The 13885-nt window shown below is 40.6% G+C and overlaps 1 protein-coding gene across 6 annotated transcripts in view; it reads right to left on the reverse strand.

Moving 5' to 3' along the window:
* CDCA2 (cell division cycle associated 2) overlaps window positions 1–13885 on the reverse strand; it is a 30780-nt gene that overhangs the window by 10581 nt on the left and 6314 nt on the right. For 5 of the 6 annotated variants that reach the window (XR_005593552.1, XM_039522202.1, XM_039522206.1 and 2 more), the window contains 7 exons: window positions 10604–10757; window positions 9447–9658; window positions 7492–7579; window positions 6041–6279; window positions 5510–5597; window positions 1080–1336; window positions 577–628 (listed from right to left, as the gene is read on the reverse strand). Coding sequence is in view for 5 of the 6 variants with exons in the window: in XM_039522202.1 (XP_039378136.1) it covers window positions 577–628; window positions 1080–1336; window positions 5510–5597; window positions 6041–6279; window positions 7492–7579; window positions 9447–9658; window positions 10604–10757 (1090 nt within the window). In the remaining variant the exon portion in view is untranslated. The remainder of the gene's footprint in view (window positions 1–576; window positions 629–1079; window positions 1337–5509; window positions 5598–6040; window positions 6280–7491; window positions 7580–9446; window positions 9659–10603; window positions 10758–13885) is intronic. The other variant, XM_039522205.1, reaches the window with a different exon arrangement.

A 13885-nucleotide genomic window follows, 5' to 3' on the forward strand; every position in this document is an offset into this window, starting at 1 on the left:
CACGTATCCTCCGCTATTCCCAAGTCAAGGGTCGTATATACTGACCCAATAGCATAACTTGAAAACTAGAGCCAATCAACAATTTTAAGCATCATTTTCGTTCTCAGTGACCCAGAATTAGTAAAGTTTGACTACATTTATTTCAGAAGCATTTTGGCTGTAGAGCAGTGTAATGCCTTTATGCTCCACCACATTATCATGCATTTTTTACATGCTGATCACACTAGGCACTCAGTTGTTAAAAACATGAAAAAACAAACAGTAAATTCAACTTCGAGCAGGCACACACACACGCACACACACACACACCCCAAACAAATTCTGAGGCTTCAGTGCGGTTGAGTTGGCCTACAAGCCAGTGAAAAATTAACGTTTCTGATGCTTCAACATTGTGTCTTGTTTATCCCAAAGTTATTTTCAAGTTTTATCAAACAGCAGCATTAAACTTATTTCAATATCAAATGTAAGCATGTGTCCTAGGCATCGTTCCCTAAAATTTTTCATTAACTAAGATACACAAATGCTAAGAGATATCAAATATACAAACTAAGCAGCCATATTATAACCCAACTTTACCTTTCATATTCTCAGGGACTGCTACAGACTCTTGAAGAGGCTTAACATATTCCTGTATTTAAAAAAAAAAAAAAAAAGTTAAATTCACACACATACCTTCTTTCAACGTTTCAAAAACCCGCTTAAAATGGCATATGAATGGCCTAATGGAATTTTCCTTTCTTTACAGGATGAAGGAACTTACTAATTGTCACACACAACATGTTTCATAATGTCTCTACAAAAAGTATGAAAGGCCCAAGAAACAAAATGAGGCTAAATGCAACATACTTCCAATATTGTAACAGAATTCACTCCCAATGGCAAATCTGCAGGCAGAACAGCTATGCAGGATGCCTAAGGCAAATGAAGCAAACAATTTAATGTTTAAAGAATAACCATTCCAAGCTGTCAAATTAGTCCAGATTTTTAAAAAAAATTTAAATGTTAAAAGGAACAAAATGCAATGATAAAACTGATTGTAGAGACTAAAAAACCATTGTAATAAATTAAAGCAAACTCACATCATCACCATCACAGTCATCAAAATTTGGCTGAGATAAAGGTTCTCTCATAGGACTTATTACTGTGGAAGGGCTATCGCTTTGTGATCCTGGGTTACTGATCGGGGTCGCTCCTTTACGCAATGGTGTATTTGCAGGCAAGGTTTTATCAAATACTTCAGGGCTTAGATCCTCTCCAAAAGTAACCTTCTTTCTCTTCATTGGCTTTTCAGAGCTGTACACATCAGTTCTGTCTATTGTTTTAGTATTGCTTCTATCTGTAACACAAGATATTAAATTCATAGTGACCTCAAATGTGATTAATGGAAATATTTTACTTCAAATTCTCTGATTTTATTTAGAGACTTGAACAGGCAATTATTTCAAGCACAGAATTCCTAATGAAGTCAACAGGATTTTTCAGTATGGATCTACAGTATTACAGATTTGAGAACTAGGGGAAAAGGAGACAAAAATATAGGAGACCTAGTTTTACAAGAAACTCAAATATAACTGAAGATAAATTGCTTTATGGTTTTTGGTAGGAAGAAATAGAAAACTACTGACTATAAAAAAGGAATCCCAGAGTTACTCTTTTATCGGGATCCCTCTGAAGAAGCTATTCAATAGGTAAGATGGACTGCCAGGTTCTGATGTATCCAAATATTGCTTGAAAGTTAGTGTTAAAATGATGGTTATGGTGAAAATGTTAGAACAATATCAGTTCAGTAGCTTGCATGCTTGTGGTCTCAGTCCAACCTCGGAGGGCAGTTATCCATCCACCACCACTGCAATGAGCATCTTTTAAACTAAACTACTACCTATCAAAGATAGTCACTTCAGAAAAGAAGGGAGATGCATTGGTTGGGTGGTATGGAGAACCGCTCATGTTTCTAAATTGTGAAGTGTTTACATGACTGAACATTATAGTAATCTTGCATATACAGTGCCTTTCATCCACCGTGCTTTACCAACTAATAAATTAGGGGCAAGATTGTGGCCTGGGCTGCATATAACTCAGCTGTGCCTCTGTACAACAACCTGGACCTTGGCTCTGGGTGAAAAGAGATAAATGGATGTTGTGTCACTGCTCCTCCATCCCCACACACCCTAAGCACATTTTTGGTTCCACCTGTGACGGGTTGGATCACAGAAACCCCCGGGAGCCACCATCTGATGTGCCAAGACTACTTCTGCCCCCTGCTTTCCCTGCCAGCTCAGGACCCCAGCACTCTGTCTTGCTGAGCCAGACACTCCCGTCTGCTCCAACAAAGACCCAGGGTCTGAATTACTTGCCCCAAAGCTGCAGGTTTACTTGAAAGCAGCTAACAGAAGTGTTCCTTGTCTTTAACACTCAGATGCCCAACTCCCAGTGGGGTCTAAACCCAAATAAATCCGTTTTACCCTGTATAAAGCTTATAAAGGGCAAACTCAAATTGTTCGTCCTCTATAACACTGATAGAGAGAGATGCACAGTTGTTTGCTCCCCACCCCCAGCCCAATATGCCCCCTGTGCAGCTAAATCAATATACAGGGTAGAAGCATGCTTTTGGTATGGGCCACTAGCAGACAGTTACGGGGGGGGGGGGGGGGGGGGGAAAGGGGAAGTGGCAGCGCAGGAAAGGAGTTACGCCTATGCGTGACAATTCCTTCCCTGCTGCAACACTGAGGTCTAGCCCTCACACACTCCATCTTCTTCCATCATTCAAGTGCAGTCAGCACTCAGGTAAGACATGGTCATTGTTTAGTAGCCTGCATCAATCCTACACAGTAGTTTAAGACAAAGCAAACTGAGTCATATCTAACTGACATTACAAGAGTAGCTTAGCTAGGCAGAATCCATAATGAAGTAGGAATTTGGCCAAATTTGTAATTTGGCCAGGAAACAGGGAAAATACCGTAACATTTAAGAAAAGAATCATGGAATTTTTATAACTTCAGGTGGTCAGAACCTCAGGTTTGACATAGCATAGTGAAAATGGCACCTCCAGAACTACAGTATGCCCTGGAGTATTAAATACCAAGTCACAGGGTAGGAAGCTTGCTACTAAGCAAACCAATTAATACTTCCTGGTTTTAAAAGTTCTCCATATTAAGAACTGACTCAATGTCCAACAGGATCACAGCTCAAGATGGTATTTTGGCCATAGGCCAAAATGTAACTTCCTTTACCTACCGTAAGCCCCTCTGTCATCTGCAATTTCAGACAGTCATCATATAATCCTACCGTGACCTATTTTTCACAAAAACATTTTAACTTGAAAGTATTTTAAAAAGTTATATCCCAAGGATATTGCTGTATATTAATGTAGTGAGGCGGCCTGGCTCCCGACGGCCCCAGAGAGGGAGGAACCCGAACAGCCACCTCAGTGGGCGGAGCCACCACCGCCTGTTCCCGCCCCCCGGAAGTCAAGGGGCGGGACAGGAAGTATAAAAGCCCGGCCTCAACACTCAGTTGGAGCCCAGCGGCCGGAGAGGACGGACGCTCCTATTCAGGCTCCTGCCGGACCGAGCCTGCCCTGAGCCAGGTACCCGGACGGACTGAGACTCCCTTGAGCCAGGTACGCGGACGGACCGAGCCTCCCTCAAGCCAGGTACCCGGACGTGGACCGACCAAGCCTCCCTCGAGCCAGGTATCCCGAGGTGGACTGGCCGAGCCTGCCCCGAGCCCGGTACCCTGAGGAGCTGCCCGAGCGTTCCCATGACCCGAGTCCGGAGGAGCAGCCTGACCTAGAGAGCCCTCAGCACGCCAAGGAGCCCATGGTGTGGGACCCCACTGCAGAGCCCAGCGAGGAGCAGGTACCCATGGAGGGGGAGATGGGAAGTAGCCCGGGGGTAGCTGACCCCAGTCTGGCTACGACAGAGGAAGAGCCGATGTCTGTGTGTTTCGGTCAGGACCCCACCGACACTGCAGTGGATCCACGCCGCTGCTAGGGCCCCGGGCTGGGGCACAGTGGAGTGGGTGAGCCTGTGTCCCCCCTGCCACCGCACTCACGGGTGGCAGACTCCCCCTCACACCAGCGCTCAGGCCTAGAAGCCTGCACGCACCTGCTGTTGCTCAGCTCCTGTCCGAGGACCCTGAGCTCCTTGAACTATTGGTTGCTGCCCTGCCCTGCCCTAGGGCTTGGGCTTACTGACTATTATTATTGCTCAGCTCCTGATGCGAGGACCTGAGCCCTGATGCGAGGAGGACCTGAGCCTGAATTATTATTGCTCAGCTCCTGATTCAAGGACCAGAGCCCTGAACTGTTATTGCTACTCAGCTCCTGATTCAAGGACCAGAGCCCTGAACTATTATTATTGCTACTCAGCCCCTGATGTAAGGACCTGAGCCTAGAACTGCTGTGTTGCTGCCCCGCCCTGACTAAGGGCCTGGGCTTCCTGACTTTGTTAGTGCTCAGCTCCTGCTATAAGGACCTGAGCCTTGAACTATTGTTTATTACCCGCCCTGACTAAGGGCCCGGGCTTCCGGAACTATTGCCATAGCTCAGCTCCTGAGACAAGGACCTGAGCCCCTGGGACTATTGTTTGTTGCCCCACCCTGACCTAGGGCTGGGGCTGTAAGGAGCTGAGCCTAGAACGGCTGTGTTTGGTGCCCCGCCCTGATTGAGGGCCGGGGCTTAGCTTGTTAACTTTGTTACTGCTCAGCTTGCAGGGGGATCTGAGCTCCCTGGATTCTTGGGTGCTGCCCCGCCCTGAGCTAGGGCTTGGGGCTTACTGACTTTGTAACTGCTCAGCTCCGGCTGCCAGGACCAGAGCCTAGAACTGGTTCGCTGCCCCGGCCTGAATGAGGGCCATGGCTTATTGACTTTATGGGTGCTCAGCCTGCGGAAAGGGTCTGAGCCTAGACCTAGTGTCTGCTGTCCCGCCCTGACTGAGGGCTGGGACTCATTGCAGTAACTGTGTGCCTTCTGTTCCGCCCCTGCTTGAGGGGCAGAACCCCAAAACCTTCAGAACCCGGAGACTGATTGGGGCCGTGTAGTGAGGCGGCCTGGCTCCCGACGGCCCCGGAGAGGGCACGGCCCCAACCTCGGACTATTACAATTAAATATTCAGTTTTCTTACATCTTCTCACAATTAAAAAAAATATTAAATGGGCACTGTCAACTTGAAGTCGTGTTTCCATCTTAAAGTTTTGTACCTGTTGTTGTATAACTGCAAGGATCGCTGACAGAAAGAAAATTAGTGATATTGTCTTCCTTCCCCCGCCCCCATTCACTTTGAGAATTTGATAGTACTTTGCATAGACAGTTTCCTCTTTTTTTTTTGTTCGTTGTACTACCTGTCCCATGAAATAGGATGACATTTGTGCACTGCTTATGTACACTCTTTCCTCAAGTTCTGCAACAAAGTGACCAGTAGCAACAGCATCAAGTTCAACTTGACAGTGTCCCTTTTAATTACTGGGAAATAAAGTTATGACAGTATAGAAACGTATAAAAATTTCTGACCTGTTTGCAGTTCTTCACAACTTCTTGAGAGATCAGAGAATAAAAGAGGTTCATTTCCTTCCATGCCTGTAGTATTGCTTACGAGTTCCTATTAAGATCAACAGTGTTACTCCTGTCTAATCAATACAGTAGTGTAATACCTATTATTGTTATAACGCTTGCCTGTTCAAGTTTAATTTATCCAGTGTTCACCTTTGAAAAAGGATAATTAGTCATTTTCTTTAAGTACTTCTTAGTAATCAGCATAAACTGAGCATTAGATAATCTTGTTTTGTAGAATGTGTATTGTACATGTTGAAGGCCTCCTGAAACTTTCAAAATAAATTAAGACAAACCTCTGACATGAAAAAGGTCACAGACATACCCCTTTTACAACCTAACAACTGTTTAATACAACTTCCAGTGCATTTTGTTATACCATTAGTCAAAAAAGATGTTTCTTGGAAAACATGGTTCAATTAAAAAAGTTACTGAGTAGTGAACACAGTAATGCTTCAAGTTTATATTTATGGATGAGATCAATACACCAACCTTCACATTTTCCATCAGTAGTTTTACTGGTGTTTTCTTCAGAACAGATCGAAGGCAGGAGGAGCCGTTAGGTGATTGTTCACTGGATGGAAGGTTTCCCTTTTGTGGTGGCGTAACAAGTGGCATGGTTTCATCAAATATCTCCAAGCTCAGTTCTTCTGCAAAGGTAACTTTCTTTCTGCTTAGCTGTGATCCAGTATTACCTCCAACTTCCTCACTGATACACTCAGAAGTAATGTCTTCAAAATGAATATATAAATATCAAGATTTAAGGGCTTTAGATGTAATGTTGAAAATTCAACATTTGTTGCAATACATGCATGCTGCTACTTAGTCTCAAAAGCTGCTTAAATGTGTGAATTCCCCAGAAGTTAGGTTTTTGGTGTTGTGGTCTCCATTAGAGATGCATTATGCATGAGTTACCACCATACAGTATCAGATATGGTAGTTTATTTCCTGTGTTTAAAATATAACTGCTATAATACTGCAATTATTTTCTTTTCTATTAAGATTGTGGCAGCATTTGTTATATTTCCCTATTTTCTGGAGGTTTAACATGCAGTTAAGGGACGTGGTCAACGAGAGATGGATTATCCCACTTTTATGTGAAATCTATGTTAATCATAAAAAAGTTCCTTAATTATAATCTCACCTTTCTTAGAGTCTAATGATATTTCTATTTCAAGGAATGGTTCAAATAATTACTATTTATGTGACATATGAAACTTTACGAAACACATTCCAAATTGCTGGACTAAATATTTTGAGAGCTGGAAAACTTTTTATAGGAGTACTTAACTCCTCATTAAAATAGCTTTTAGAGCTGCAGTACTTAAAGAAAGGAAACATTAAAGTATGAATGAAGAGGCATTGAAAACTTATTAGAACGTAAATATGTAATGTGTTGTAATACTTGTTAGTTATAAAATAAAGCTTTTTAGAAGAGAAAGGCTTTTTAAAAGGTAACACCATTAGAGGTTCAGAGAAACAAAGCAAGTTCAGAGTGATTAATAAATATCAAAATTACAGCAAAAGAATCATTTACATGAGACTGTTTCCTATCTTTGGGTTATTTTCTTTTCTGCACTCTTGAGAATCTCCTATTACTCTTGTTGGGGTACAGAATACTTACTTTTCTATTAAATTCTCATTTAAAAGAAGCATTTCCAAATATTGTAGTTTATAGAAAAAAGAGCTGCATAAATCTGGGAACCAGATTAATTTGAGCTTCCTCTGCAGCAGCAATTGAATAGTATTTTATCATTCATGGCACCTTTTTTGCCAGCATTGGTAATAGAGTACAAAGCTATATTGACTTCTGTTGTATTTGAAACTCCTAATCAGAAAGAGATAGCATCACTGCTTGTGAAATGGAAACATCATTAATAAGGCATATTTAGTTTTTAAGCTTCTAATAGAGTATTAACAAAAGTAGTGATGAATCTTCTTACTGCATGGTGTCTTTGGGATGCCCGTTAGTGGAATAATCTCGAAAGATAAGCTTCCAGATTCAGTAACTGGTGGTGTAGAGGGAATTTCCTAGAAAAAGGAAATTATAGCTTTTTACCAGAATATTGATATGCAAGGAAACACAGTAAAACAGTTTTCAAAAAATATAAGTAGTGATGGATATTTTTAAAGCAAAAACCTGAACACAGATTCATTAAAGTTATTAGAAGTGAACCATAAAGAAAATTTATTTTGTTTGTGCTCATTGAAATTTGTTTCTATGTCTAAATAGTTTTTTTAAAGGAGTGGTTTCAAATGCTTATTTTTCACCTCTGATGTATCAACTCTGATCGTCAAAGGAAGGACAAAGAAGAGCTTCTGGAGGACAAGAGTTGGAGCTCTCAATCCTAAACTGAAGGGATGGGGTGCTGAATCTTTTACAAAAAAAATCTAAGTGTTTGCCAAGTGTTTCAGTTAAACAGCAAATAAATCAAGAACCAAAAAAGTTAAGCTTTCTGACTAAACATCCTCTCTCTCTCTCCCCCCCCCCCCCCCAAATGCTCAGTTCTAGTCCTCAACACACACACAGGAAAGGCAGGCAAATCAAAACAAAACCAACCCCCAGCCCCTAATTTTAGCAAAAGACAAGCCTGAGGCCCATTTATATATGAAGAAAGAAGAGGATAAACTATTAAAAGGCTTTGCCGTTCACTTGGAAGGCTGTCAGTACAGGACCAAATAGGTAACTTTCTAGTCTATCTGTAGGCAAGGACTGTGAGGTAACTGTTGGCAAATGGTGACTTTAATAGCAACTGCTGCTTATGACTTTTTCCTTTTTTCTTTGAGCATATAATGCATGTTAAAGAGTCAGGTAATATTCCTTCTGTAGGAATACAGTTTATTATCACATTACTAGTCTCGTTAGTTGACTTTGTTGCCACAAAATATCAGCAAGGCCAAAATCTTATCAGAATTCAAAAGAGGATTTCAAATGTATGTACATGCAAAAAAATCAGAGGTACATTAGTTGGGAAGGAAAATAAAGTAGTAATATATTTCAGGGAACAAAGTACCCACTAACTGATGCGGGTTAGGAAGAAAACTTCCTTAAGGGCTGGTTATTGTTGCAGGTTACTTGCACCTTTCTCTGGAGCTTCTGATGGAGGCCACTATCAAACAGGACACCTGACAAGATAGACCAGTGGGCTAGCAATTCTGATGTATGGCATATCTTAAGTAGAACTTGTATTACATCCAGTAGGGTTTCTCTCCCCTTCCCCTATTTGTGCAGAGGCAATAACATGCCTTTTTCCTTGAGGAGGAGAGGCATGGAGAACCTTTGTTTTGCATCTCTTCTGAACAATTACATTAGTTAACCGACATGTTCAAATTTGTCCACGTGAATCTCAGAGTTGTAACAGACAGAACCTAGAGCACACATGGAGGGTGTTTCCAATGAAAAGGTATTGCTCTGTACCATTATCATCAAGCTCTACCCTCACGTAGAACTTTGATTTGATCTATGTACAAGAAATCTACAGATGCCAAATGTAGTAAGTTACAAAATTAAAATAATATTCATTTCTGTAAATGGAAGTTGTGAATTAAACCTGTGTGTGATTACAAGACAAAAGATAGACAATGTTATTAGAACACTTTACAGCATGCAAACACATTTTAAGCCTACACATGTAGAATATTGAAAAAAAAAACAACCAAAAAAACAAAAAACATCCACACCGTGGTATCGGGCCCATAATTGCTGGTGACAGAAGAGGAACTAAGGATGACGCAGATAGGGTTAAATTTCAACGTACAGTCAATGCACTAGTGCCCCCAACAGATTTTTGCTACATCAGCAGTGCTGCTCACAGTGTGAATTTAATTCCTACAAGAGGGATCTGCTGATGCAATTTCATAATTAATTTCCCTCATCCCCTTAAAGATATACACATACCTTTGAAATTGTAGCAGTAGTAGTTTCAATGATGGCCACCTCCTCTGGTGGAGAGAGAATCTTGCATACCTGGATACTGGCTGCAGTTTTATCACCATTAGTTAATTTTTCTTGCAAATTTTCCCTGTAAGCAACACTCTTGCATTCAGATGCGAACTTTTCGCTCAACTGAGACTGTTCATGCTGTTTTGTAAAAGGTGGGTTGTTCTGAGCTGCATTTGTAAGTTAATAAACAAACCTTAGATTTTCCATGTAGATCATTTACATCCCCTCGCTGCATAAGATAGATAAGCTAGAAGTCTCTCTAGTCAGACAAAATTAAGAATATCTTTTGAATTCTATTTTGCAAATAGTACTGTATTATTTATTTCCATTTTCTTGGGGATTTGAAATAAAGCAAATAACCAAAATTAGATGGTTATTTTGTGGATGGTATGGAAAGCAGTAGTATAAAGGGCTCAGGTAAGTAATAAAACAGAATATAGCAATGTATTTTCTGGCATCTTTTCTATACTTACCATTGAGCTACATTGACTTTTCATGTGCAACGTTTGTTAATTTCCTTTTCCTATTGGATGGCTTAGAGGCCTTAGGGGATAGGGCAACTTATCAATGATTTGGAGTTCTTTCCGCATTTGAGTACATTAATTAGATAACAAAGAAATAAAATGTAATTTCCAAATACTACTGCATTTTTTAAGAAGGTACTGGACACCAAATCTTCATACAATTGGAATTGTTACCAGAAATGTAAGGACCAATGCAAAATTTGCAAGAAGTAACTTGATTTCAGTCTATAGATCAATGAATTCATTATGAAAGAGGGGCGAACAATAAAAACAGTGAATAAAAACACATTCAGTGAAAAGTAAAAGGACAAGCCTGATTAACTGAAAGGTCCAGTGCGTTCATCTGTTGCCTAAGTGACTTCTCTGATAGTTTTTACTTTCTAAAATTTTATGTAGTACTATTCTGACTATGGTTAGTATACTTTTTGGACAGTTAGTTTACCTTTTTATTCCATGAAACCATGATTCAAGATTCATCTTGAAACTGGGTTATTACAATAGAACAATGATTTATGGTTTCTATTCAGCTCAAAATTAAATTACCATCAACATTATGACATTTTTTGGTTGCAGACATAGATTACTTACAATAGCCTGCTCCCTGGGACACACTCTCCTCCTGCGAGAGCCCAAGAAAGCAAGCCCTCTCTTCGTCCTCTTGCGCTGATTGAAAAGATGATTGGAAGGCAGATATTTTATCCTTTAGCGAGCCAACATTTTGATGTTTAAAAGGGCTGGCCTGCTAGGACATGAAAAAATAATCCATTTATGCTCTTTAAAAGTTGAAACTTACAAATGCTTAAGAGGAATAAGTATGTTACTACAAAAGAGACAAATAAGTGCATCTTAAAATGGCCTTATGTTTCACTTGGATACTGTCCCCGAGTTCTGTGATGAACAATGTAGAAAAGGGATTAAATCTCAAATATACTACTACACAACAATACAGTTTGACTCTCTTTCTCCTACACTTGTCCTTCTGCCCTCCCCATTCACATTCATGTAAACTAAATTGTATGAGTAACAGCATCTTTCTAGATATTTTAGACATAACTACATATAACACTGACATTAAAAAAAACCAACACATCTAGAACTCTTGAATATTAAATTCCCCATAAGAAATCAACCTCCAGTCATACCTCAGAAGAGGAAAGAAAGGACAGTTAAAAATTTGACTTCAATGACATGTTAGTGATAGGTCCAGTGAAATGAACACTGGACCCCAGGTCTTCAATATGGACAGAACCTTATGATGCACACAGGCACTTTATGATGTAAAAGCATGAACTGAACATATGTAAAAAGCAACTATATCTTAAAGTGATATCTTACAGGATATTAACAGATGATATCTACATAATTATAGAAATGTTGTTTTGACTCCATAATTAAGGCTGGGGTGTAGAAGTAGCAAAGAATCCTGTGGCACCTTATAGACTAACAGACGTTTTGCAGCATGAGCATTCGTGGGTGAATACCCACTTCTTCGGATGCAAGCAGTGGAAATTTCCAGGGGCAGGTGTGTATATATAAGCAAGCAAGAAGCAAGCTAGAGATAACGAGGTTAGATCAATCAGGGAGGATGAGGCCCTGTTCTAGCAGTTGAGGTGTGAAAACCAAGGGAGGAGAAACTGGTTCTGTAATTGGCAAGCCATTCACAGTCTTTGTTTAGTCCTGAGCTGATGGTGTTAAATTTGCAGATGAACTGGAGCTCAGCAGTTTCTCTTTGAAGTCTGGTCCTAAAGTTTTTTTGCTGTAGGATGGCCACCTTAAGATCTGCTATTGTGTGGCCAGGGAGGTTGAAGTGTTCTCCTACAGGTTTTTGTATATTGCCATTCCTAATGTCTGATTTGTGTCCATTTATCCTTTTCCTTAGAGACTGTCCAGTTTGGCCGATGTACATAGCAGAGGGGCATTGCTGGCATATGATGGCATATATTACATTGGTGGACGTGCAGGTGCAGACAGAGACCAACACCTAGAAAATCTCCACCAAGCATTCTCAAGACTACAGTACCCACACGAGGAAATAAGGAAACAGATCAACGGAGCCAGATGTGTACCCAGAAGCCTCCTACTGCAAGACAAACCCAAGAAAGAAACCAACAGGACTCCACTGGCCATCACATACAGTCCCCAGCTCAAACCCCTCCAACTCATCATCAGGGATCTACAACCCACCCTGGACAATGATCCCACACTTTCACAGGCCTTGGGTGGCAGGCCAGTCCTCGCCCACAGACAACCTGCCAACCTGAAGCATATTCTCACCAGCAACTGCACACTGCACCATAGTAACTCTAGCTCAGGAACCAACCCATGCAACACACCTCGATGCCAACTCTGCCCACATATCTACACCAGCAACACCATCACAGGACCTAACGAGATCAGCCACACCATCACCGGTTCATTCACCTGCACGTCCACCAATGTAATATATGCCAGCAATGCCCCTCTGCTATGTACATCGGCCAAACTGGACAGTCTCTAAGGAAAAGGATAAATGGACACAAATCAGACATTAGGAATGGCAATATACAAAAACCTGTAGGAGAACACGTCAACCTCCCTGGCCACACAATAGCAGATCTTAAGGTGGCCATCCTACAGCAAAAAAACTTTAGGACCAGACTTCAAAGAGAAACTGCTGAGCTCCAGTTCATCTGCAAATTTAACACCATCAGCTCAGGACTAAACAAAGACTGTGAATGGCTTGCCAATTACAGAACCAGTTTCTCCTCCCTTGGTTTTCACACCTCAACTGCTGGAACAGGGCCTCATCCTCCCTGATTGATCTAACCTCGTTATCTCTAGCTTGCTTCTTGCTTGCTTATATATACACACCTGCCCCTGGAAATTTCCACTGCTTGCATCCGAAGAAGTGGGTATTCACCCACGAATGCTCATGCTGCAAAACGTCTGTTAGTCTATAAGGTGCCACAGGATTCTTTGTTACTTCTACAGAACCAGACTAACCTGGCTACCCCTCTGATACATAAGGCTGGGGTGGTTTTTATTGCGCTTAAAAACAGGAATCCAGCCTCTTATGTATGAAAAAAATTAACCTTTCCCAAACTAACAGCACTTTAACTACAGAATGAATTTAAGATCCATTACTTCATCTAGGAGTTAAGTAATTAAAAACTGGGTTCATTAAGAAATTTAATATTTGTGCGTTTTTAAAAAACGCGCCTTGAACAGTCTTAATACTCTGTAATTATTGCAAAAACCAAACATTATGAATCCAAGAAATTCAGGAGCTGTATGTACACCTATAGGAAATACAAAAATTTAAAGGTATAACACCCACATAAGGCATATAGCCCTGTAGTGACACCATGAGAGGAAAAAAAATATGAAAAAAGTGAATGATTCTTTCAAGTCCGTCTAATATAATTGGGACCACACCCACTAAACTGCCTTTGTCATAATTATACTGTTATTGCAGGGCAAAGTTGAGATTTTTTGGGCAACTTATATGTGAATCTCCATACCTTAACATGTTCCGATTTATTCTAAACGTAACCTTAATTCAGAATACCCTGGGTTTGCAACGTTGGTTTTGAGAGAATTACAACATCACTGTAATATTTTTTTTTATCTTTAGGTTTCTACTATCTACTCTTTCCAGTATTTAAACTTGTTTTAATATTCCAATACAGAACAAAGTTTTTCAATCCAATAACTCAAACAGATGTACACACTTTGAGGAAGTTTAACAAATGGGCTGTAAAAACAGCCTGAGTCTGTTCTAAAGCAAAGTTTTTAAGTAGCCCTCATCTAACATGTTTTCCTCTAAGATTTTTTAAAAGGGGGTTCATTAACATTACTTGAGCAACAAATATATAAGGAAATAGCTAGCAA

This window comes from Mauremys reevesii, linkage group 2 (genome assembly GCF_016161935.1).
Source record: "Mauremys reevesii isolate NIE-2019 linkage group 2, ASM1616193v1, whole genome shotgun sequence".
Lineage (NCBI taxonomy): Eukaryota > Metazoa > Chordata > Testudines > Geoemydidae > Mauremys > Mauremys reevesii.